At 42.8% G+C, this 25238-nt stretch overlaps 1 protein-coding gene across 1 annotated transcript; it reads left to right on the plus strand.

Annotated features, from left to right (window-relative positions):
• Window positions 1-743: 743 nt before the first annotated feature.
• Window positions 744-24025, plus strand: TRMT61A (tRNA methyltransferase 61A). The gene is made up of 4 exons (XM_054286754.1): window positions 744-811; window positions 3430-3793; window positions 13669-13935; window positions 22119-24025. Exons 2-4 carry the CDS (start codon window positions 3463-3465, stop codon window positions 22445-22447), a joined length of 927 nt encoding a protein of 308 aa, XP_054142729.1. The 5' UTR covers window positions 744-811; window positions 3430-3462; the 3' UTR covers window positions 22448-24025.
• The last annotated feature ends 1213 nt before the right edge of the window (window positions 24026-25238 follow it).

A 25238-nucleotide genomic window follows, 5' to 3' on the forward strand; every position in this document is an offset into this window, starting at 1 on the left:
ATGCTGTTAGGGGGTTAGATAACAATTCTGCTGCTTCTGAGCCCACAGTGTGGTTTCTTCTGCAGCCTTATGAAACCCCTGTGAAGAGCTTGCTTGGCCTTGAGCTGCCTTTCCCTGAGGCTGCCCTGGGGGAAGGGCACGCAGAACTTTCTGGAAGCTGTCTGCCTGGGGGCCATGGAGGCAAGGCCCAGGTGTGCCAGTGGCAAAGCCATTCCTTGGAGAAGGGGCTTCAGCCCTGCTGGTGGTGGCCCTTGAGACACCCTACATGTTCAACGCCAAGTTCCCACTGGGGCTCTCAGTCCCCATTGCAGCTGTTCCCAGTGACCCACTGGGACCCATCACTTTCACTGACAGGGCAGCTCCCGAGGCAGGAGCACCCCACGGGATGCCGGGGGGCTGCTCAGGGTGGTCAGTGACCGTCCCCACTCCGCAGGACCCAGCAAGGAGCGCTGAGGGGACGGGCGGGGGCGGTCAGCAGGACACTGCGGGGGACAGGCGCCTCGAAGGGGCTCAGGGCACGGGTGTGCTCAGGGGGACGGATGCTTCGATGGCGCTGTGGGCATGACGGGCTCAGGGGAGCGGGCGCCTTGATGGAGCCGTGGGCATGACGGGCTGAGAGAAACAGGCGCCTCAGCAGGGCTGCAGGAACGAGGTCTGATCGCGCCGGGCTCAAGCGGCGACGACTGCCGGCTCCAGGCAGGGCTGGCGGGGGCGGAGGCAGTGGGAGCGTCAGCAGCCTGCGACCGAGGCGGAAGAAGGCACTGGGCGGCTCCGCGTGTGAGGAGAGCCGGGCCGGGCCGGGCTTGGGGAGGTAACGGGCTCGGGGCACGGGGAGAACCGACCCGCGGGGACGCGGGGCGCTGGGGCCGGGGAGTTCCTGCCCCGCGGAGCGGCTGCCCGGGGCCGTTACGGGTTAACGCTGCTCTCCCGCAGGCGAATGCCGCCTCTCACCCCTTCCATGCCCAGCCCGTGCTTCTCACCTGCCCGCAGCTGGGGTTCCCCGGTCCGATGCGCTGCTGGGGTGCAGGAGCCGCATTACCGCCCCCGGGATACGGAAGGGGCTGAGGGCAGCCCGGTATTGGGGTGACCTCTGAGCGGGGGCACGGAGCAGCTCCCCAGCCTGCGTGCGCCTGGGCAGCGAGGGGGCCGTGCCTGCCGGAGGCTCCCCGTGCCAAGCAGCCCGGCTTCAGGAGAGGGCAAGGGCAGCCTGCCAGGTCCTGTGGGAGCTGCTCAGGGAAGAGAGATGTGTGCCTGCGTTTGATTGAAGGGAACACAGAATCATGTTAGTGGTTTTATTTGTGAGGCTGCGAGGGCTCCCCTGGGGCGTTGGGTTTAGGTCGCTGCAGCCATGGCAAACCCAGAGGGAAGTCCTGACCCCGTGTCGGGCGGCACCGCCTCGGTTTCCCCCCACTGCCATCCCTCCACCGCCATTGCCCCCACACCGTGTGGCGAGAGCGGTGCTGCAGCAATCCCCTGAGTGCTGCCCGGGGGAACATGTAACAGTGTGGGAGCCTCTGCACTGCCAGGCGATGGAGAATACTGGAAGTGGTGGTGTCACTGTGTCCCTTGACAAGGGGATGAGGCAAAGAAACTTCCAAAATTCCTCACAGATGCCAATTACACCCCAAATGTATGAATATAATGTAGCAGATGAGGCGTAAGGGATGGAGTGTCACTTAGGATGTCAGCTTGCACTGATATGGACTTGCTGGACTTGATGATCTTAAAGGTTCCTTCCAGCCTTAAAGATTCTGTGATTCACTGCTGTGACTCTTAGCTGTGGTAAGTGTAGTGGCTCAAAGGAAGGCAAGGAAGATGGGAACCAGCTGGTTGGTGTAATCAAAGGGAGAGGAATTCACTCAGTGTTCCTGCAGGCTTGCTACAGGATTCTTTTGCACATGGGTGTAACTGCAGTAAATACTGTGAAAGAAATGGATTCCGTTCGAGGTCCTTTCAGATGACGCTTGTGAGAGCTGAAAACTGCACTGCATTAAAAGTATCTGGAATGAGAACTCTGAGTATCATTTATGAAAGATTAAGACATGAACATAATCATAGGGTGCAGGCTATAAAAAATGGCATTTGTTCTATCTCACAAAGTCCTTTATCTATACATTTCTGAATTCATGGGATGCTCTTACTATTTCACCAGATGTCCAGACAAGCCTCCTCTGCCTTGGCATCTGAACACCTTATGCAATAAGCATGTCATAAGCTTTGGAAGTTTCAGCCACAAGCACATCTGTTTATCAACCTCAGTGACTGCAGTGGAAAAATTATAAATCTAGCTGCTTAACAGTAAATTGAGCTACATGGAGTTCCAGGCAGGAACCAGACTACAGACACCAGACTACATTTTGAGAACTGAATGTTTTTACTTGAAATGAGGAAGCAGGACCAAACTCTTAAACATTCAACACAAAAGTACATGAATTCAGTAATTGTTCTGAAAGTAAAAGTAACACTGCTTTTGATTCTGCCAGGTATGGTGTACCAAAATCTGACTTTCAAAGCCTTCTATCTCAGGCTTTAATTTCTAACTTTGGGCTCCCTCTTACTTCATTAAGCTATTCTTGCATGAACTGATCAACCTGCAGCTCAGACAGTTAGCTGCTTTATCTGAAAGGCAATGGCAGGTTTCATTGTAAGCCACCTTCTGATTTCTAGATTGTCTTCTCTAAACCATCAAAATTTAATTGTAATTCTCTAAAACAGCTCTGAGACCATGGGGCTGAAGTGATTCAACTGTTGGCATTAGCTTGCAAGTGGTTGTTTACATTTAGCTGGAGCAGAGATCACTTCCCAGACAATTACTTTGCACCCCCAATGGCAAATTAAAGGCCACAATATTCTTTTTCCATGTAGTTAGTCAAGTTTATGCATAAATTAATGCCCTTAGCCTATCTCTAAACGTTCATTTGGAAAACTTTCAAGTATACTTTTGTTAGTGGCCCTAATAGCTGGTGATTGAGGTCCAGGCAAGTAGCAGAGTGTCTTTATGTTGTAAATCATCAAAAAATAAGCAAGAAGATGGGAATAGAATTAAGCTTAATAGCATGCTCTGAGTGCTCAGGAACTGTAATTGAACAGGGTGCTGAAATTGGTACTAACCAATTTCAGATTGGTTACATTTTGGAGCAGGCTGAGTAAATTACAATGTATTTCCTGATTTTTCTTTAAAATGTACCATAAACCAAGACAAATACTTGTTATTTTCAAATCTGTGGGATACTTCCATTGATTGTAATTGGATCAAGAGTACAGTGGAGAGCAGCTCCCTGAACTGCCTGGAGCTCTCTTGTAGCATCTTATTTGCACAGTGTGGTTTTGTTCTGTATTGGAGAAAATAAAATCACTTGGTTTTATGTCTGTAGGTTCAGCTCCACCGTGGTCCTGTGCAACTCTCCTGACATATTTATTCTTCTCTAGGTGACAGTCATCAGCCAATACAAGGTTGTGACCATGAGTTTTGTGGAATATGGAGATACGATAAAGGATGGTGACACGGCTATTGTGTTCCTGGGCCACGAGTCCATGTTTCCTGTGAAGGTGCAGCATGGCTCTGTAACACAGACTAAGTATGGGGTCATCAGGCACTCCACAGACCTCATAGGCAAGAAATATGGCTCCAAAGTGACCTGCAGTAAAGGAGGATGGGTGTTCATTCTTCATCCAACTCCAGAACTGTGGACCATGAATCTCCCGCACAGGACGCAGATTCTGTATTCCACTGACATCTCCATCATCACCATGATGTTGGAACTGAAGCCAGGCTCCATAGTATGTGAATCAGGTAATAATTACTATGTTGAAATCCTTTATTAAGAACTAACACCAACACTTCCATGAAAAAAACAGGGTTTTCTTTATATTTTGCAGAAAGTTGTACTTTCTTCCCACTGTGATACAATTTTCCCTGCCCACATGTTGAAGAATGCTATATCATGTGCACATGTTATCAACTGGTTCTTGAAAAATTGGTGCTACCTCAGCATGCAGCCTCATTTATGTGGGTATACCTCTGAGCATGTGTTTGGGTAATTCATCTTGGAACAAATATGTAAACATTTTCATTTCCCTTTTCTAAAACTGTAGTTAAGTACTTTAAAAATGTTTGTAAATACATGATTTAAATCAAGATTCAGGCTTTGCAGTTTCAGAGGATGTAGTTGAGATAAACTGGTGAAACAGATTCTGGTGATAGGGTGTTGAATAAGAGAAATAAATTGTCAGTATTTATATGTGCTACCATGTAAGTACATAAATTTCATTCTTCTTTTCCCAAGTGTAATCTACTTGTAGCACCACAACCTCATGCAAAATCACTGATTAAATACAATGGATGATGTGTTCATCACAGGGCTGTGTTTTATTTCTAAACTCGGTTTAATTTATTACAGCTTTCATGATTTTGCTTAATTTGGCAGTAAGGAGTGAAAATTGACATAAATATTATCTTGGTTACATAGAGTTTATAATAATGTCTTCCTAACTTTATTACTACAGGCAGTATGAGGCTTTGCTTCATTTGAGTGAATCTCTGTAGTTAGGAGAAATAGCAGCTGAGGTAGTTTGTCCTTGTTTTTTCTGGCTGTTGGAGCATTTTTTGAAGCAGTTTCATACACCTCCCTCTCAAGCATAGATACGGCAAAGGATCAGCATGGTAGGGCTGTGATGCACTGTGCTTTCTTACATTCACCATTTCCTGTTCCCACTCATGCATAATTTTGGGCAGCTTTTCAGGCATAATGACCACTTTCCAACACAACTGAGACAGCACTTATCTCTGCACCCAGTTGAGAACCAGGCACTGTGTTTAGCTGCTTGCTGTACAGCAGCACTTGAAGCAGGCAAAGCCCTGTGCAGAAGCCTCTGATACTGTGAAAATAGCTGGGTCCTGTGAGTTTGTGATTTGGTTTGCAGGATGATCAGATGGTTTTAGTTTTGTCATGGGAAGTTTCTGTATTCATCAGCTCTTCCTCTCCCTGCTATGTTTAGACAGGATGGGAAAAGTAAACAGAAAATTATTTGGGGGGCAGGGGGAAGAGATTGGAATTGCTCCATGTCCTGTCTCACTCAGACTAGTCAAATGTACAGAGCTGTATATGAAATATTTTCAATAATGTCAAAGGTGTCTAGAGAGGATAAAAATGTTTAATCTCTTTCTTATCTAAACATCTAAAAAATGGAAACACTTGATGATTTCCAAAAATGTTGTGAGTCAAAAGTCATAGCCACAAATCAATCATTTTTGCTAAGGGGAAACTGTCCCCAAGTTCATTTTAATGCTTGTACTGACATTGTATTGCAACTTCAGCTTTCCAGGCAAAGTGAACACTTTTACAGGTATAGTTATGCTTGTATCGCTTGCAAGGTTCACTCTTCACAAAGAAAGGAAAGAGGAAAGAATACTATAATAAATCCATCTGACTAACCTTGAAGCAGGAGACCTTACTGCAGATTTACTGTGAATAAAAAACTTGACAGGTATTGACAACTGGAGCCTGTTTTGTGCTGATGTAACCTACTTTGGTGCCATCCTAAGTTCTGTGGTGTTTGGTGATCCAAAATCATGAGCTCTAGATCATGATGCCTTGTGTGGGCTAGACAGAACCAGCCCAATGGTGATGAGTAGAAACAAGACAGGAAGTCTGGTATAGTAAAACTTGAGTCTGCTTCCTGCTGGTACCAAGTTTAGGTGTATTTTAAGCATTAATTAGCACAGAGGTCTGTATTTTTTATTATTTGAACTCAGATATACAGTTGCTGTATGAACTGGCAAGGCAGGCTCTGTACAACATGCTGGGCTCTTTTCCTCTTGGCTTACTAACTCAGCTGTAGAGGTGTGTATTTAGCCATTTTGAGCTAGCAGAATTGGAATTGATTTCCCCATCTGTGAGAAGAAATGATTGAAAAAGTAAGAGGAAATACCTTCTGTGTCATGTTGAAATGCTCTGAATATAAATGATCTTCTGCATGTGATTATAAAAATGGAGTAGAATAACCAGAAGGATTAATTTTATGTTGCTTTAATGATATAGTTTAAATTGATTAGTCATTATTTGCCCTAAAAGATACAAATATATTAATATAGTTTTTGCTATGTTTAATCATCTTCAGTAAACACATAAAGAGCAAGCTTGTCAGCAGCACATGCATAATTAAAATGACCCAGGCATGCTGTGTTGAGGAGGCTATAAGGAGACTCTGCATCTGCCTGATGTTTCATGACAGAGGTGTGGGAATATGATCCTTTTTCTGTCTTCTGCTAATTTCTAATTTATAAAGGTATGATGAGTTTTAAAACTGTTAGCACTGTTACTAGGACTAAGATCTTTTTAAAATATTGGTCCCTGCTCTAAGAAATTCCACACTTGGATACAGTTTTTAACAGCCCTATCTTTCCAAAATTATGATACTCTAAATAGCTGCTTAAATATCTGCTGTGAGTGGCCCAATAGTATGAAAGTTTCATTCTTGTCAGGTAACTGTAATAATCCCATTTGTGTTTATTGCATGTGCAGCAATGCCTAGATAAAGGAAAAGGCTAAATCTTTCTCTTCTGTCTCACCCCACTCTCCAAATCATCAACTTCCCAGGCTAGGCTCTCTGTAGGATAATGCCATTTGACAACAGGTTTTGAGGGTTTCATGCTTATTTTTAATACCGTACTGGAATCAATATGAAACCTTTCAAATATTTTTTCCAAGCAAAATCCTTTTCTTTCCAGTCCCCACACATAAAGGCTTCTTACTGTTCTCTCTCCATGGTGAGATGTAAAAGAGTGCCTGTCTTAATAGTACAGCATGTGAAATCTCATTTAATCTGATAAATCTCAGAAATATTTTGGCTTTGATGGAGTGTAGTATTTAGACAAAACATAATTTAGTCAAAAGTACTTTAACCACCATCCCAGTGATCCTTCAGCATTCACAAAATCAGACTCACGTGAGCAAAAACATTAATTGGATTTTTTGTTTCCCTTCAGCTTTAAATCCCAAATTGAAAATTGCTAAACCCTGTTCATTGCTGCACAGCAATGGGTTTCTGAGCTGTGGGACTGGATTTCTGAAGGCTGAGAGCAGTTCTGGCTTCTCATGGTTTCTCAGAGAAGGAGTAATAGGAGCTGCCACCCAGCCTTACCCTAGAGCTTCTCGAAAACAATTATGAAATTTTCAGACTCACAGCCTGGGTATAGATTTTGTTAAAGAGTACACCCATAAAAAATTAATGAGGACTTAATGATTAATGGATACTTAATAAATGATTAAGAGTTTGTTGTGGAGTCCCATCAAGTCAGCTGTATGCTTATGACTCTTCTGAAGTGCTTATAGACTTTTTGACAAATACTGATCCTGTCTTCATTATTTTTGTGTCATAAGTACATCTAAATTGTTTGCAGCTCTGTTTTTAGTGTAAAGTACAGATCAAAGTTAATTTGATTCTGGAATATGCCCAAACTAATTATGTCTGTGTTTTATAATGTCTCCCTTATCTACCTCTTAGCAGCTGTTCAGGTTAGAGTGGGAGAAGAATTAGAAAACCTGATCCTTGTACAGCACCTCTGAAGTATTAGGAGAGCCTCATCAGTACAAATGTCATAAACCACAACATTCTCTTGCCTCACCAAAGCACTGAACTGGTGCTGGGGCCCCAGCAGAGGGGAGTAGAAAAGATGTGGATCCATTGGAGCAAGTCCAGAAGAGGCCATGAGGATGAGCAGGGGGCTGGAGCATTTCCCCTATGGAGACAGGCTGGACTTGTGCAGCCTGGAGAAGAGAAGGCTCCAGGGAGATCTTAAAGCACCTTCCAGTGCCTAAAGGAGCTGCAAGAGAGCTGGGAGAGGGAATTTCACAAGGGCATTGGGTGATAGACAAGGGGTAATAGGTTTAAACTGAAAGGTGAATTAGGAGGAAACCCATTGCTGTGAAGGTGCTGAAGCCCTGGCACAGAGTGCCCAGGAAAGCTGTGGATGCCCCATCCCTGGAGGTGCTGAAGCCCAGACTGGATGGGTTTTGAGCATCCTGGTCTAGTGGAAAGGTGTCCCTGCCCCAGACAGGTGGGTTGGAACTAAAGAATCTTTAAACATTGTTAATCCCAAACCATTCTGTGAGTCTGTGATGATTCTATGAACCAAATCTCCGACCACATGAGGCATCATTGTAGTGTATTCAGACTTGTGGCTGTCATTAGCTGATGAGGAATGCTGTTCATACCCTAGAGTGTTTGTTTCCAGACTTTCTGGACTCACTTTGATCTTGTAATTTCCCCTGACCACCAAGTACACTCCTCATGCCTCTCTGAACCTAACCCTGTTGTTAACCATATTGTGTCCATTCTGTAGAAGATTCCTTCCTAAAAAAATCAGACTTCTGAATCTATAAGGAAAATTTGTCTCTTCACTTGAATCTCTAAAGAAAAAAATAATTCTTCATATTCTCTTTAGGCAGTGCCAGCCTTGAAAACGTCCCTACTCTCCTTCCCTCAGCTCCTCAGTCTGGTCAGTGAGCAGTGGCCCTCTCTGACCTCCAGCCTGTTGCCTAAAATTAAAATGCCTGCTTCAGCATGGTGTCCATGACACATAGGCAGATAAGCTAATTTTCTGTCATGGGAACTTCTTGACTGCAAAGTGAACATTTTTTATTAGGTGTTTTCTCTTTCACCCATCAGTTCAACTCCTTGAAATTTTTTCCCTCCCTCTCTTCCTTCTCTTGTCCCTGCTCCTCCTGTGTCTTATCTCTGTTACCATGATTTGGACCCTTGACTATCTTCCCAGGAAGATATTTGGGTTAATTTCCATCAAATGCTTAATGTCTTTTCATGTATTCATTATAAGTCATTACACAAACTTGTCATGTAGAGTGAGCAGTCTGTCTGTTCAGTCTTTCTGTTTCTTGACAGATTTTAGCTGTGGAGTTGTTAGCTCTGTCTCAAGATTAATTTTCCCCTGGTTTTTTGAGGCTCCTTCCGTTCTCATGGCTGATTCATGACCTATCTTACTATTTGCTAGGACTAAGTGGTGTAGCTAGGAGACAAATAGAGCAACACTGTCATTGTTTTGTTGTATTTACGCAGTTCAGAATATCTTAGGTAGCCAAATTATGCATCAGAAGCTTAAGCTCTCCTAAAATGTTATGAGGTATTTTAGAGACCCAGTATTAAATGACACTTTGCATACTTTTCTTTTTTTTCCCGTTTCCAAGCAATATGAAGCTTTTTATGCACTTAAGAGCTTATTCAGCTTTATTCCAAAATGCTTTTGCTTGCACACAGCTGTACACATCTATAAATCCTAAATGACAATTTGTAGCTCTTTTTTAAAAAGAAGCACCACGATGAGAAACTTCTAGGGAAGACAAGCCAAGCAGCAACCTGCAAAGAGAAAATGTAGTGGAGCACATAATCAGGTCACTTATATTTATGGCATGGGTAGGATTCCAGGAGATTAGACAAATACCCTTTGCAATAAGGAAACCAGACTAACAGAAAACAGTGTAAAATGTACTTTGTATCTTATATCAGTTAAGTGCTGTGATGCTGTGGTGACAGTCTTGGCAGTATTCTGTGCTGAAATAACATGCTTTAGTTTTGAGCAGCTCAGATATTATCCACTTCAACTTTTGAGAAGGTAAGAAGTTATTTTAACATGGTCATTGTTTCAAGATGGCTGAGGTGTGTGGAGGCTTCTCTGTGGAAAACCTCACACTTGAATAGGCAGAGAGTGAGAGGAACAGATCTGCTGGAGGTCAGGGCAGTTGAGAAGTTCATCTGATCAATACTTGCTTGTCTCCAAATCAGAAGGAGCTATCAGTAGGTGCTGAGCTAGAGTGTTTTATACAGATGTCCACTTGCTAGGACTGAAATCCTAAAGCTGCAGTGTTCTGCTTGTTTTAGGAGAGGGGCAAAAACACTCCCCTGGACCTTATATGTATCAGAGAAGGAGAATGTCATGTGCTTGAGCCCAAGAAGAAGGAAAGAGCACTGCATCAATGTGCAGGGCCATTAGCCCCTAAATCATGGGTGTAACACAGGAGTTTAATTCCTGCCTCTGGACTGAAGTGGAGCCCATTCCTGGTTCACTCTGTGCTGATCCCCTGCACAGTGCTGCCTCCTCAGATGTTGAGCTTTGAGTGTGGCATATTGGGGCCCCTGCAGCGTCTCATTAAATGCCTGCAATGCAGATGTCTGCTTTTTGACTAAGATGTTTGAGATCACAGAACAGTCAATGTAAAAGAGCATCACATTTTCCAAGTGAAAATTAGCAATGACATAAGTGCTCACCTAAATGAGCTCTAAAGCAGCAGCTGTGCTGCTAAGGTTATCTTCAGTACAGTTTAAAGTGTTGTTTTACTTCTCTTCTGTAGAGTCCATTCATGATTAAACCATGGTAGTCAAGTGAGCATTGTCCTGTAGACAGTAACCAGTTTCTAAGGCTATTTATTGTGCAGGCTGTCAGAAAGGGAGCATCCTGGTGTAAAAATTAAAAATTAGTTGTTCTAGTTGTCTTACCTTCTGCTTTCTAGGTCATATCAGGAACATATCAACACAGACATTTCACTGCACCTCTATGAGAAAGAAAATCCACTGGAGTTTTTCCAGTTCTGATCTTGCTTTTTCTGATACAAAATGTTAATTTTTGAGTATCCAGTTTTCTGGTTCAGGTAATTTGTGTACAGGTAATTCAGGAATGCTATTTCTGGTTTGGTAACATTCTGCTATGTCTGCAGTAGTACTCCTCGGTTTTGTTGCTGTCCTGATTGATTCTGTATCATGCTAGGATACATTTCATTTCCCAAGGAAACTTGTACCCAGCTAGAACTTCCTCCAAACTGGTGCCTAAGACTCTTTGAGTCATATTTTGCTTTTTATCAGTAGTGATTTTGAAATAAGGTCAAAGAGAAATTGAGATGGCTGCAGGAGGACAAAAATATTGAATGTTGCACCTTTGTGGGGACACCCCTAATTAATTTCCTTTTTACTTGTTTCTGAGCTGCTGTAGTTCAGATTCTGTGGATATAAACATTCATTTCCCCTTCTAGAACATCGCAAAACCAGAGGGTTGAACCCCTGCCTTGTGCAGACAGTGCTGATTGGGCTTTAGGGCTTGTGGCAGGTATGGACTCATGCCAGACTCATATTAATGGATCACATCAAATGTGCAGATCTATTGGGCACATGAGAGTTAAGGGTCATCATCATGTCACATGTCTGGGTTCAGAATGTATTTTCTAGGAGAGATTTTTACAGTAGTGGGTGGTTCATAACCATCTTGTTTCCTGCAGTTTTGAGAGTGTTGTCACGGAGAAGACAGGCAGCATCTTCAGAAATACTCCCATTAATAATATTAATGTGATAGAATTTGATAGGTTAAAATGTGATACATATGTATTGTTCTCATGTTTGTGGTAGCCAGTCAACAATAAATAATTCCTGGCAACCTTGTTTAACAAAAGCTCTGTCTGTAATACGCCTGTAAGTGGTGACTTCCAATATCTTGGTTTTAATTCAGGGTTTGGCTTGGAGTGTTTGTGAATAAAAGAAGAGTTTTAGAAAAGAAGCCAAAAAATATTAATGGGTTTTCCTATGGAGGAGACCAATGGTATCTTCTGTGGTGTTTTTAAGAGCAGATTTAAAAGGAAAGTGATTAAAAATGTAAAAGAATATGAACAAGGAAACTGGATACATGCACAAGCTGCCTCGCTCTTCTGCTTACAGCCCAGGCTTGTTCCCTCTTTCAGATTAGCAGGGAGAGATGCAGAAAGTGTGCAGCACTACACATTTGAGAGGTACAATAATTAAATTTCCTCATTTTACAATAGCTCTCAGTTGTGTAATCCTCCCTTTTGGCATGAAATGCAAAGGCAGAATTTCAGTCTTTAGCATCCTGGGAGCAATAGTACCCTGCTTTTGTCATTAAAAAACCTATCAACGGAATACTTTTTCTTTGTTATGCACATATATCACTGAGTTTTCACAACCACATGACTGCTGTGCTACCTTTACTCCTTTGACAAGGGAAAAGTTCATTTTGTCATTTAGATCCTTCAAATGCTGTGACAGGGTGGTTATTGCTGTATGCGCATGTAGGTGCGTTTTGGTTTTTCTTTGTTTTGCCCGTACTTTCACTTTATTAAATGCAGTGTGTAAATGTTTCTCTCTTCTCTCGGACCTCTCTGAAGCCAGTGCTGAAATCTGCAGCTCCTCCATCCATCCCTGCCTCCCTGTGCTGTGCCGTGCTGAGCTGCGCGATGCCCGTGTGCCCGCCGGGGTCAGGGCCCCCTCTCTCTCCCGGGGGAGCAGGGCAGCGGTGCCGTGCTGGCAAACGCGGGCCCTGAGCTCTGTTTACACTCTGAATGTGCCCCCTTTCAGAGCTGTGGGATTAAATACCGTGCCACAGCAGTGTTCCTCCCCTTGTGTGACCGGAGGGCAAGAGCCTGGGATCTGCCACTGAACTCAGACTTCCTGCATGATTATGGAAAGCACTGCGCCAATTAAGCGGCTGTACCAGCCCCTGTGCCCCCTAATTAATTTCCTTTCTGCTTGTTTCTGAGCTGCTGTACTTCAGATTCTGGCCTTTATATGTTTTTTTAAGATTTATGCTAACTGAAAGGACTTGCCTCAGTCTAAACAGTCATTGAAAATAGCTACAGACAGATTTTATTTCTACAGGAGAAATGTGTTCTAAGCACAAGATTATGAATCAATAAACACAGAGAATTCAGGCTTGCTGTGGGGTTTTGAATTTGGGGGATTACTCCATTAAATGCCACTTGAGTGACTAATTTGCAATGGGATTGGTATATGGGTGTTTTCTTAAGTGAAAATCTTTGTTATTAGTCATCCATCTATCTAATATGCCAATGGATCATTTAAAGTAAGTTTCCTAAATTATCAAACTAAAACAAGGAAAAAAAATCTTTGTCTTGTCAGTCCCTGTTTGTGTGTGGTAATTGTAGTTACCTACAATTGTGTGACAGATTTTGTTAGACTAAGTTAAGCTTGTGTAGGTGAGTATGTGTGTAAGTGACCTGTGAAAACTGGTGTTTGATGAGTGTGGCTGCAAGGAGCCAAGAGGCCTTGGTTTGGGGTAATTCCAGTGGGAATTGAGGATGTCTCTTAAGAGATCTGTGCAAAGCAAACCATATCCTGAAGGCCATTTGTTTGCATGGATATTAATAGGATTTTCAAGCACAAACCCATGCCAACGTATTTTCTTTGTTTAGTAAAGTATAAGGTTTTGAAAATCCATTGAAATTTGCCTTAATCTCTTTTCACCCTAGAAGAGCCTGACACTTGGAAAAAAAACCTCTCCAGTTAATTTCCCTGAATTTTTCCTGTTGCATTTACTTCCTTATGTTCTCCAGTGCCAGTTGTTAGAGGTATAGCTGACCCTTGGAATTAGTTTCCTCATCCAGGGAGATAGGACAGATCCTGGGTTTGCAGGATTTTGTAATGAATGCTTTGAGGACCCGGAAGACTGTTTCCTAGGACACCTAGTCCCTCCCTCCTTGTGCAGGAAGGACTGTCCTCTTTGGGGAGCTGAATGAGTGGTTTGTGTTCATTTGAGTTTTGAACGAGTGTTCCAAGCAGGAAGATGAATGCAGAAGACTTTAGTTCTGATGTTTGTCCCTGACAAGCCCAATTTCTTGAGTTGTTTGTCTTCCCCAGGTACAGGCAGTGGCTCCCTCTCCCATGCCCTGATCAGGACAGTGGCTCCCACCGGGCACCTGTACACGGTGGAGTTCCACCAGCAAAGGGCGGAGAAGGCGCGGGAGGAGTTTCGGGAGCACGGGGTGGAGCACCTGGTCACTGTCACCAACCAGGACGTCTGCAAAAACGGCTTTGGGGTCTCCAGCATTGCGGATGCTGTGTTCCTAGATATTCCATCTCCATGGGAAGCCATAGGACATGCCAAGTCAGCACTGAAAGCTGAAGGTAACTGCATTTTTCTCTTTCTGTGCGCATATCTGTGCCTTTGAGCCATACACAAGGTGTGCTCCCTTCCCTGGTGTGATCACTGTTCTCAAATGTCAATCTCCAGGCATTTCTAAGGCTATAAAACCTTCAAAAGGCGTCTTCAATTTACAGTGGAAGATTTGAAAGGAGAAGAACAATTTTTTCCTGCAGGCCTGTGAGAACTGCTACAATTAGCATGGGCAGTTTATAAAAACTCCTTTGAACCATTCTCAAGTGCATTTTGCTAGATCTGAGGTGTGTGGGAAGCAGAAGTAACAATAAATGCTGAAAACAAATTTCTCTGGCAATTCAGTAGAAAGGTGTTTGTATAAAAGGTGTTCAGCCTCAGTTCACATCAATCATTGCAGATTTGTACCCGTTTAACAGAGCACCCCAATGGTAATGTTAAAAAAAATGTGATTACACTGAAATATGCTTGCCAGTTTATGTCCTAAATCTTTGTGATTGGAGCTAGTGAGAAGTTTGCCATTGGATGCAGTGGGAATGGAACATAAAGGATGCCTCAGCTTATGCCAGTTACTCTGGGATTCTGACAGCAAGTGAGAACTGATGTTGAGATTTTGCACAGATTTCATCACTTTATTATACCTCTTTACCCTATTGAAAAATAAACTTCAGTGAATAAATAATTCTTTTATCCTGAAATAAGTTTTAATTAAGTTCACGATTTTGTGGATCTGAATTAACTTTTGCCAAATTGCTTCCATCTGCAAAAGTGACTTCTCTAATCAGGAGAGCATGAAGTGCTGAACAGTGTCCATGCTGGGACGTGAGTTTAAAAAAACTTGATTATGTGCCAAGGCCCAGTTCTTTGTTAAAATATATAGTCACAGGCTGGACTTCAAGTGAATTACAAAGTCTTCTTGAAATCACAAGATTGAAGCTTGTTCTTAAAGGTCACTGGATGTGCACTGCCTTGCTGAGTCAGGACCAGCCCTGCTGTTAGGCTACCTCAGCTGCTACTGATAATTTTCTACAGAGCTTTGTGATACCCACGTAACACACTGCCTTTAAAAAGTGAATAAACACAGTGAGCCTTGTTAGCACTCTGTACCTGCAATGGTTACAGTTCAATTTGTAGCAGATTCCCAGTGTGTCCTGAGGGGGAAGAAAATCACTGCACTGTACAATGCCCTTCCCATGCTCAAATTATCTAATCTAGTGAGCACAACGCTCAGCTGACTTCCCAGCTTAGAAGGCGCTGCATTGCGCAGTCCAATTTGAATTATTTAAGTGGTGCATGCTTAGCATACTAAGCAGGGCTGCTTGAACAGTTCCAAGTTTTGAATCCTTGTCTCACTCCAGCATTTGAAATCCTAGAAAATGTAATACAGTCCCAAACCGGCCGTACCATCTGGCTATGCTTTTCTGTGCTTTGCTACAAGGTTACATCTGCTTAGGCAATATAAATAATACTTCAGAATCCCACATTTTCGTGTTTGTGGAGTGGTGTCATTCACTTCATGAGCCACTCAAAAGGGGAAGTTGCTGATCCTTGCTGCAGTTTTTGCTGCAGCCAGCCTCCCATGTCTGAGATCTGGTACTGATCTAAGGCTCCTCTTTTGGGCAACTTTGTACCTGACTGAATAGGTGCATTTTTAAAATTTTGCTATTTTGCATATAAACAAAAACCAGTTTTCATATAAAATGTAATTGATTGTCATAGTAAAATGTAAAAACTTAGACACTTCCCTGTTTTATCCTGAGTCATGGGGGTAGTTTTGTTGTGGTTTTTTTACTGCTGTTAAATCTAAAATATGGCAGAAGGTTATCTGTAACTGCTTCCCTTTCCCTACCACAGGCAGATAATTTAATAGTGCTCCTTTGTTTTGTTTTCAAAGAGTGAAGCTTCTTCTGCAGTACAGCCTGTGCACATTCTGCTGTTACTGTTCCAGGGTTGGTGTAGTGATAAAGCATCACTGCAGGAAATGAGTTCCACTCTTTTCTGTCCACGCCCTCTCTCTCAAATCTGGACAGGGTCACATTTGAACCATTCACACTGTGGGTTTTGTGATGTGCCCTGCTGTACTGCCAGATAGTGGTAATTTAGTCCCTGAAGTCTTAAGGTATGTTAAGGAAATTCTAAATATAGCATTAGCTACTCTCTTCCTTCAAACCTCAATACTCACAATAGAGTTCAGCTGAGATAATATGGGAGAGTTCTCAGCCTTACAAAACCTTATCAGATCAGTGTTCTCTCTTCCACTTCAGTTCAAGGTCCTGAATAGTTGCCACTCCTAGTAGGCTGAGTGTTAATGATCCTATTTGCAGAGTGCAACTATCACTCACGTTGTGCCTTGCAGGATGCTGTAAATACACTGCTTGGAGCAGCTTGGCCTCCCATTTAAAGCACTGCCAGCCTCTGAAGAGCTGAACAAATAAAATGGCACAGGAGGTTTGTGACTGGAAGGTTCTTGTTCTCTGGTGATGCTTCAGGTTTGCATCTCAGCTGCATCCTTTTGTGCTGATGTCACCAGTCACACTTCCAGCAGAAAAGCTGCTTGTGGCATCTCTGAGGCACTGCTGCACTGCAGAACTTCTTTCATTGCCAGACCTGCACTGTTTTTCTTCTGCAGCATCTGCTGATTAATGCTTTTCTGTTGTCATAGCTGCTGTTCCCAATATCTGACCTTGGTGGTTTTTGCAAAGTTGACATTAACCCCTTCAGGCTAAACTTCTAAAAATTAAGAAAATGAGAAAATTGTGAGGTAACAAAAATATCCTCAATATTCTACAGTTCTTAAATGCCCTGAAACTTTTGACTCACAGTCATTTCTCAGCTGAATACTGTAGTGCTTTGAATATAATTCTGCACCCACCTACTCTACTCTCATAAATACTGTCTATTTCTTCCAAAGCTGTGGAAGATGAGGGAGAAACCCACTGGTACAATAATTTTCATACAGATTTTAAATTTTCAGGTAGGGGGATGGAAAATTACAGCCATGTATTAGGGTGGATTAGCCTCTTATATTTTAAGTTGCTCCTTATGGTGTTTAACAGTCTGAGTCACAAAATTATTAAAACCACCTCTCTTTTATTTCCTTTCTTTCTTTAAAGATTTTACTCTTTAATTCAGATTCTCCATTCCCTCTGGAGCATCATAAAGCCCCTAAATTATGAGTTTATCAAATTGTGATCCTTGAAAATAACTGAATCAGGTAACATGGTGCTCTCAATTTTCCCCCCAGAGCTCTGCAGATAAAGTTCACTTTGAACATCTCCCTCTTTGGGCCTCTGCACTTCCACGTCCATGTAGGAAGCCTCACTGGCTATTTTTCTTGATCTCCAGAAGAGATCCCAGTTTTAAACCACCCAGGTATGGCTTTGAGGCACAGCTTCTGTCCCTCACCATGTGAAGGACTTGGACTCCTAATTCATCCCTAGCTTGGGTAGGTCAGCTGCACACACTGGGCCTGCCTGAAGTGATTCTTTCACATGTAGAGAGTCAAGCAGAAAGATTCCTGCATCAAAATCCTCACTGGCCAGCCAAGCTACTGGCTTTGACACAGTTTGAAGGAAGTAGTTTGGGATGAAAGGATCCCTAAAGAAAGTTGTTAGGTTTTCTTCCCCAGTATGGAGCTGACTGATTCTTTAATTTCCTTGTTACATGCTTTTACCAGCCCACAATAATGAGCAGGAGTAAATTCCTTTTGAATGATGCACCTACAAGTGCAGAGGTTAAGGTCACATTTGCAGAAAATCACATCAAGCTCCTATTAATGAGCTGGCAAGTGATTTGGAGAAAATTCTCTTTTCTGAATCAAGAAACATCCTTTAATTTCTTCCAACAGCCAAATCCTCTAATTTCACTTGTCAGGGAAGCTACATCAAATCGCCCACGAGCACACGCACTTAAAGGACATTCTGTCCCCTTTTGCAGAGACAATATTTTTGTCACACAGTAAATGCCACAGTGATGCTGCTCAGTGACTCTCCTGCCTCACCCCTACACAATGATAATGCCTGTGTGGTTTTTTTTTTGTTCCTTGGGATCTTTGTAATGTAATCTTCCAGTTATGACAATGCATTGAAGTCCCACACCCAAGCTGTGTTCTTTTGCCAGAGGTAAAAATGTTGTGCTGTGTTCTTTATGTCACAGAATCATTCTAAAAATTACTGGCCATTTTCCCTAAAACTTAATGGTGCTGCACTTCATGTGCATCATCTGAATAATACTGAAATGATGAAAGAACCTGTCAGAGCACTTGTAACACATACAATAACCTACAAAAATAAGAGCACATTTCTTGGACATGTTTTCTGTATCATAAGCATACACTGGAGTTCTTGTCAATAATAGCACTGAGATTTTCCACACCTGAAACCTAATGCACTCAACAGCTAAACAGAACTGGTAGAGATATTAGTCCTTGCTCAGACAAACCACAAACAAAATTGTTTGTTAGAGTTGCACAGGAATATTCTGGCAACTTTTGAGGCACTGGCTTCTTGTAGAGATGCAGTGGTGGGTCCCTCAATTACCAATTAGATAAAGTCTGTTGAAATGTACAGTACTGTATGGATGAAAATCTTCTGCTTCCCTCTTCCCTTAAGCTCATTTTTCTAATCATTCCAGTCAGAGTTGTACTTCCATTTTCATGTCCTCTCAACCCTGTTGCTGGTTACAATGACTGCCAGGACTGTGTGGGCTTGTTCCAGGCTATGGATTCAGGACATTTAACCTCTCCATTAATGCTTCAAACTAACTCACTCCCTGTAAAACTGAAGGTAGAAAAAAACTTAAGTCTTTCATACAGTCTCATTATTCTCTTCTCCTCAACTGTAGCACTTGTCAGATGCATTATACATGAATAAACACATTTTTAGACAGCTCTTGAGATCAAAAAGCTCACACAGCTTCCCAATGTGAACAGGATTAATCTCTCATAATTACTATATCAATTTATGATGACACACAGATCTCATTAACCAAATTTAGGAACGGTAGCTCTCCTAAAAGGAGAGTTCTGAAGGAACACAAACCCAATTTGTACAAAAAAGTTTCCATTCAGATGTTTTCACTGCTCTCTAGTCTAGTCCATCCCTTTGTGATCCACAGACAGAGCAATGTGCCCCAGGGAGGAGAGGTGGGGAGTTCATGTCTTTTCTTCATTCACTGAGGAATCCTTGGCAGGGCAAGACAAAGCAGTGCACATTCAATTCCTTTTAGCCCTGGAAGCCTCTTGGTGTCTAAAGGACAAGAGGGCTCTCAAGAGTCTGAGAAGTGTGAATGCTGAAACCTAGATTTATATTTGTTTGGTGATTGTGACAGAAGGGGTGTTGCCTGGCTGGTAGTCCAGCTGGGTACAGAGGGCAGCCCTCAGAGTGCAGAATTCAGAAGCATCTGCTCTGTTCAAGATGACAGTGTCTCTGCTCCTGGGACAGATGAGCATCTCCTTCTGAGTGCTGGTTTTCTACTTTCTTTTTTGCTGGTCTAAACACACCACAGGAATTGAAACTTCCAAATGTTTCTATTTTAGACAGCCTCTCGCAGTCTGGAGCTGCAATTTCATTTTTGCCTTGCAGCCTTCTGCTAACTGTAGCTTTCCAATCTTCACTCCTAATATCTGCTTAATCACATAATTCCAGCCTGTAGCTGCAAGTCAGATCTGGCCTGCCTGATGGTACAGAAAAAGCAGAGGGGACTCCTCTCCCACTTGTTAGGATCTGTAAGGACAGATGCTTGATGGGTTTGCTTCTAAGCCCTTTGTAGGTACATTTGTTTGGGAGGAATGTATAAAAATAATGAGAACTATAGGCATGAAAGGGGAAAACAAAATTGGCAGAACTATTAAAACCCATTGGATAGTCTCAGTTAGATGGAAGTTCACTCTTTTCTCATCTTTCACACCTGAGAAACTTCCAGCAGTGCAAGAAGTAAAGTAATAATTTTTGTGCTTGCCTTCTGGATATTTGCTACTGCAAGCAAGAGCTTTCTCCTTATTAAACGGCTTGAAAGGCTGTTTTCTGTAACCCTACTTCCCCCAGCAGCTGTGAGGAGGCAGCCTGATAAATCTTCACCAAGTTTGGTGTTGACGTGCTGTGCTCAGCTGACCAGCCCCAGGCAAGGGGAAGGGTGCTCTGCCTTTAATTGAAGGCTTGACAAGAACCGTAGGTGGCTCTGCAGCTTGCATGGCAACAGCTGTGTGCAGGCTTTGAGTTTTTGACTCTAAATCCAGAGCATGTGAATTCAAAAGCCTAAACCTATCTTCAGACCCTTACAGTCAGAATAAATAAAAAACAGGCTTACTGTCGATGTAAATATATTTTGCTTTCTTTATTGCAATATAAAACCTCAAAACCAAAAAGCCTGAATGAAGTAGTAGTCTCTGGTCTCTCAGATTCTTGCTTTGCAGACAAAGAGTTATTGTGAGCTGACATTTAGTTAAGTCAGACATTTGTTCAGTTCCCTACACAATAAGAATATAAATTCTTTCTTTGTAACATGTGTGCATCATAGTAGCTTTCTTATTATGTAACAGAATTTTTTTCCTGAGCTTTTCTGTTTTACATCTGCAACCGTAGAGTGGAGTGTGTAAGTTCTTTGGGCAGGAAAGATTAGCTGTCAGATTCAGGGACATTTTGGTAGTGCTGGCCATCCTGATGAACATACAAATCTAATTTCATGGGAGTTAATGGACTGGGCGTGCAATTAAATCAGCATCAACAGACTTGGTTCATAAAGACACATACCAGCATTAGTTTTGCAGGTGATTATTAGATTTGAGTTTTAATTGTCACTCCAGGGAATTACTTGTCCAGGGTACTTTGTTCTGAAGATTCATGATAAGAACCCCTTGGTGCAGAGACTTCATTTGAGGACTAAAATTAAATCCTGCTTAGTGTATGGTGGATTAATGGTTGTGGAAAGTGCTCTTCCCCAGGCAGCACGAGCACATCATTGCTGCACAGTAACTGGAGTGCTACAGTGACGCTTTCAGACCTGATGCTTTCTTTTTTTAGAGATCTGACTTTAGAAACGAAAAAGGAAAAAAAAAAGGGGAGTTTGAGATAAAGCAGGCTTCATGTAGTGCTAGCATTGCCTCTATTTTTAGCAGGATGCTTTGCTCTGGCTTGCACGGGTTCTTTAACTGCTTGGATGGCTGGCATTGGAAGGTTTGACTGGAGCCCAGGAGAGGACTGGGGAGGAATGCAAATCAGGCCAGCAGGCATCTTCATCTAATTGTAATAAATGCAACAATAGCTGAAGCTGCATTGCCCAGTGTTCCTTCCTCCTGCACAAAAGCTTTTCAGGAAGGGCAGTTGCCTTGGGGGACGCTGTGTCCTGGGTGAAAGCACATGCCCTGGCCTTATGGCAGACAGTGTCCTTATAATTCTTTGATCTGATTTGGCTGTGGCTTTTCAGAGTAAATCTGAATCATTCTATTCTCAGCTGTTAAGGTGACATTGTAGCACTTAGAAAGGTGTAGGGGGCCTATTAATAGCCCGTGTTAAGAATCAAAAATCAGAACTGTGCATAGACAAGGAGACAAGTGTTAGTTTATCACTTGAAAATCTTGTCCTTGAGTTTTACAACATTTTGCTGTAAGCCTGCACGATGTGATATCCAGTAAAGTTCAATGCTCAGGAGACATGTTGACTAAAAGGGTAAAGCCTTAACAGCACTCCATCTATGGCCTGGAGAGCTGCCTTTATTCTGTGCACGCATACCATCGTCCTCAGCAAACACAGCCTCTTTGTCAGGGCGTGTGCAGTGCTGGGGCTGCAGCCTGGGCACTGTGTGGAGAATGACTTCTGGCTTTGTGTACGTGCCAGCTGCACTTCGGTGCTCACTCCAGAACAGTGGAGAGTGATTCCAAAAGAGTTGTGCTCTAAAGGGACCAACTTCAACAGTTTTGCTGTGAGCAAATGTGGAGGGCAGCATTGGATGTGGAAGATGAATGAAGTTGCTGTTGTTGTTTTTAAAGGGTCTGAAGCATCCTGTGGGGTTGTCAGTGTTTCATTTTGTGCTGACACTTTAAACCAACAAAGTTGCCATGTGAAGATTTTCTTGAAGAATGTTTCCACTTTGCCTGTATAACAGTAATTCTATGGGTATCTGTGAGAATTTGAAAAAAGATGAAAAGTGCTTCATTTTGGCTTTTGCCCTCTTTTCCACTACCTGTCTTGTTTTGCAGGTGGCCGCATCTGCTCTTTCTCCCCCTGCATTGAGCAAGTTCAGAGAACCTGCCTGGCCCTGGAAGAATCTGGTTTTACAGAGATTAACACCTTGGAAATTCTGCTCCGAGTGTACAATGTAAGGACAGTTAGCCTGCAAATCCCTGACCTTGGAAAAGCAGCTGAGGATAATTCCAGCCCTGGCTTTGAGAGCAGCAGCCCATCCCATCAAGGCAGCTCGTGTGCTAATCTGCAGCCAGGGACTGTGCAGTTCAAGAGTGGCGTGCCACTGAGGGAGGTGGTTGGGCACACTGGGTACCTGACCTTTGCCACCAAGAGCCTGCTCTAGTACCTGCCCAGTTTGTGCAGTCTGGAGTGGAGTTTGAGTGTATTCTGTTTTCATGGCTCTTTTCTGTATGGCATCCAAAGTTTCACTTGTCAGGGAATTCCATATATAGTCAGATTTGGTTGGAATATGCTTTGTTTAAATAGCACACAAGCATTAAGCAGAGCAGCATCAAGGGAATGTTGAAACTCTGGAATGGTGCTCCACTTGCTGCCAGAAAGAAGATAAATTAATAGCAAATGGACATTCACTGGAATGTGCAGAATTGAGATCTCTCATAAGTAAGCAAAACAAACAACAGACAAATTACAAATAAGTTGGATTTTTTCCTCCCTTTTTTCTGAATTACTTTCCCAGGTTTATGTTTTTATTTTTCCCTAGCACCACTGGACACTATTCTTTTAACTTCTCTAGTGTCTGTGTTGCTCTGAAGAATGTGCAAGTGCCTACTTCCTCCATTTTAGATAAGAAAGTTCCAAGATTGCAGGGTTGCCAGCACAACTGTTCACAGAATCAGTGTTTCCGTGGAATAGTGTTCCAGAGGATTATTGGCAACACTCAGGAACACAACCTCTCACTCCATTCCAAGCTGGCATTTGCAAATCATTTTGACTACACAGAGGTCAAAGAAGTGTGGTAATTGTTGGATTTAATTTAAATTGGTATATTGTGCTCATCATTTTGTAGTAGAAATTTGAACCTGGATCCATACGGTCGTGTTCTAAAAGAACAGCCACTTTTATAGTTGATGAATCCACTGTGAAAATTAACTGAACAGCTGGCTAATACTATCTGACCACCTCTTTGTAAGTGGTGTGGATGAGTTTCCAGTTGTTTGGTGGTTTCTTTCCATTATGGTGTATTGTTTTCCTGCAGCTGAATGACAGAAAGATTGCTTTTGGCAGGATTTCTGTCTCCAAATCACATCAATAATGCAAACTTAGTAAAATCCTCAACCAACCTTATTAATTAAGTTTTCAGATCATTTACTTTTTGGTCTTCCATACAGAGCTGGTGGGTGTGAGGAACTGTTTGAATGCTGGATTACATTTTGTATTTATAGATTAAAATAATAATGCAAATTTATTAAAGTTCCTTCTTTTTTTCTGATTTTATTTTTAATAGTAAATTTACAAATATTCCTAACCCAGCAACTAGTGCTGCCACTCAAAGCATTTAGCTGTGCCTTGCATGTACCTGAGCATATTGATTGCTGTGCAAGGGAAGCAGCCATTCATAAAGTGCTGCCTGAACATTTAACCTGATATCCCTCCCCCTTTCTTGACAAAAATAAACAAAGCTAAGCTTTTAACGTGGTTCAGCAGAACGCTAATCCATAACGGTTTAAAGAGAGCTCAACCGATCACGGCTGCAAAGATAAACTGTTGAGCAGATTAAAGGCAGAAAGCAATTCTGTTCAGCTAAATCAGTTATGTAAGTTGGCCTACAACTGCAGCATTTCCCCAGAAATTATGGGAAAGTTCCCTTTCTGCTGCTGTTCGTGTTCTCCAGGCTGTGCTGCTGATGCTGTGTGTGGGGTTTGGTGGCTGTGTTAGAATGTGTGAGTGTATTTGCGTGTGTGTTTGTGTGTGTGTCTGTGTTTGTGTGTGCTGGGATCACCACCCAGCAGCACAGCACAGCTACTGCCAGACTCCAGAGGAAAGGATGGGGAATTACAACCACAAGGTTCTCCTTAACTTCCTTCAAGGTCATCCTCATTCACTAACAAGGGGGATCCCCAAGCTTCTCCAGGGATAATTCCAGCCCCAAACTTGATTGGGGGCCAGGCAGGCCTTATTTTAAAGTAATGTAACATCTAAACAGGACTAAAAAGGAACAAAGTCACGTTTCTGTGCTACAAATAGATGTGGAATGGAAATACCAATGTGTCTTCCTGGAGTTTGAAACAAGGCTGATGCCTTTTTGCCTACAAAGCCCAATTCAAAACCCCTTGAAATAAACCATTGACTTTGCTTGATGCCATATTGATTTGACCTCTGCTGAGGAAGGGCAAGCATTGCATAGAAGAGAAGGATTTCATTTCTGTCTTTGCAATATTTAAAAGGCTTTCTGTGGTTTTGTTGCTGATGACAGCCATGGCCAGCAGCACTGCACCACTTCCTGCTGCTGCCTTGTTGTCAGGGTCACAGGGAGGATCCCACACTGTCCAATGTGGACAGTACTGTGCTGACAGACCCTCCACTGTTTAATGCTGCTTATGGTCACCTGTGTCCTACATTCTGGCTGCACTCCCTGCCAAAAGTGGTAGTGGGAGATCAAAAAGATGGGTTTTTCCCTCCACGTTGGGGGAATCTGCCTGGGCCATACTTTTACATTTCTCTTCTGAATACATTTTGGTCTCCAGTATGGAACAAAACACTTCTTCCTGCCCTGGTGCAGTTCAGTCTCATGTTCAGGTGCACCTTTCACTGCTGCCATGCACCAGGATCCCTCAGCCATGGATGAGCACTAGGACACAGCCCTGCACAGCAGCCAGGTCCTGTTGTGCCCTGTGCCCTGCAGGCTGGCATGGAGAGCAGGCTGTGACACCTGGCAGCCCACAAGGCACACAGCAGTGACGAAGATGAGTGACATGAGAAACACTCAGAGCTCTGCTGCTGTTCACAGTTTACCTGTGCTTTAATTAAAGCTTCACAGATCTGCATCTCACTGTGGTTGTTTCCTGCCTACCTGTTAGCACAACACTCTTCTCTGAAGATGATCATAAATCCTGCTTGAGAACCTTAAAGGGATAAAGTGACAAAAATTCAGAACTCTTCTGTTGCATTTCCTG

The sequence above is a fragment of the Melozone crissalis genome, unplaced genomic scaffold, assembly GCF_028551555.1.
Source record: "Melozone crissalis strain CALT ecotype California unplaced genomic scaffold, PUWL_Pcris_2 ptg000056l_1, whole genome shotgun sequence".
Classification (NCBI taxonomy): Eukaryota; Metazoa; Chordata; class Aves; order Passeriformes; family Passerellidae; genus Melozone; species Melozone crissalis.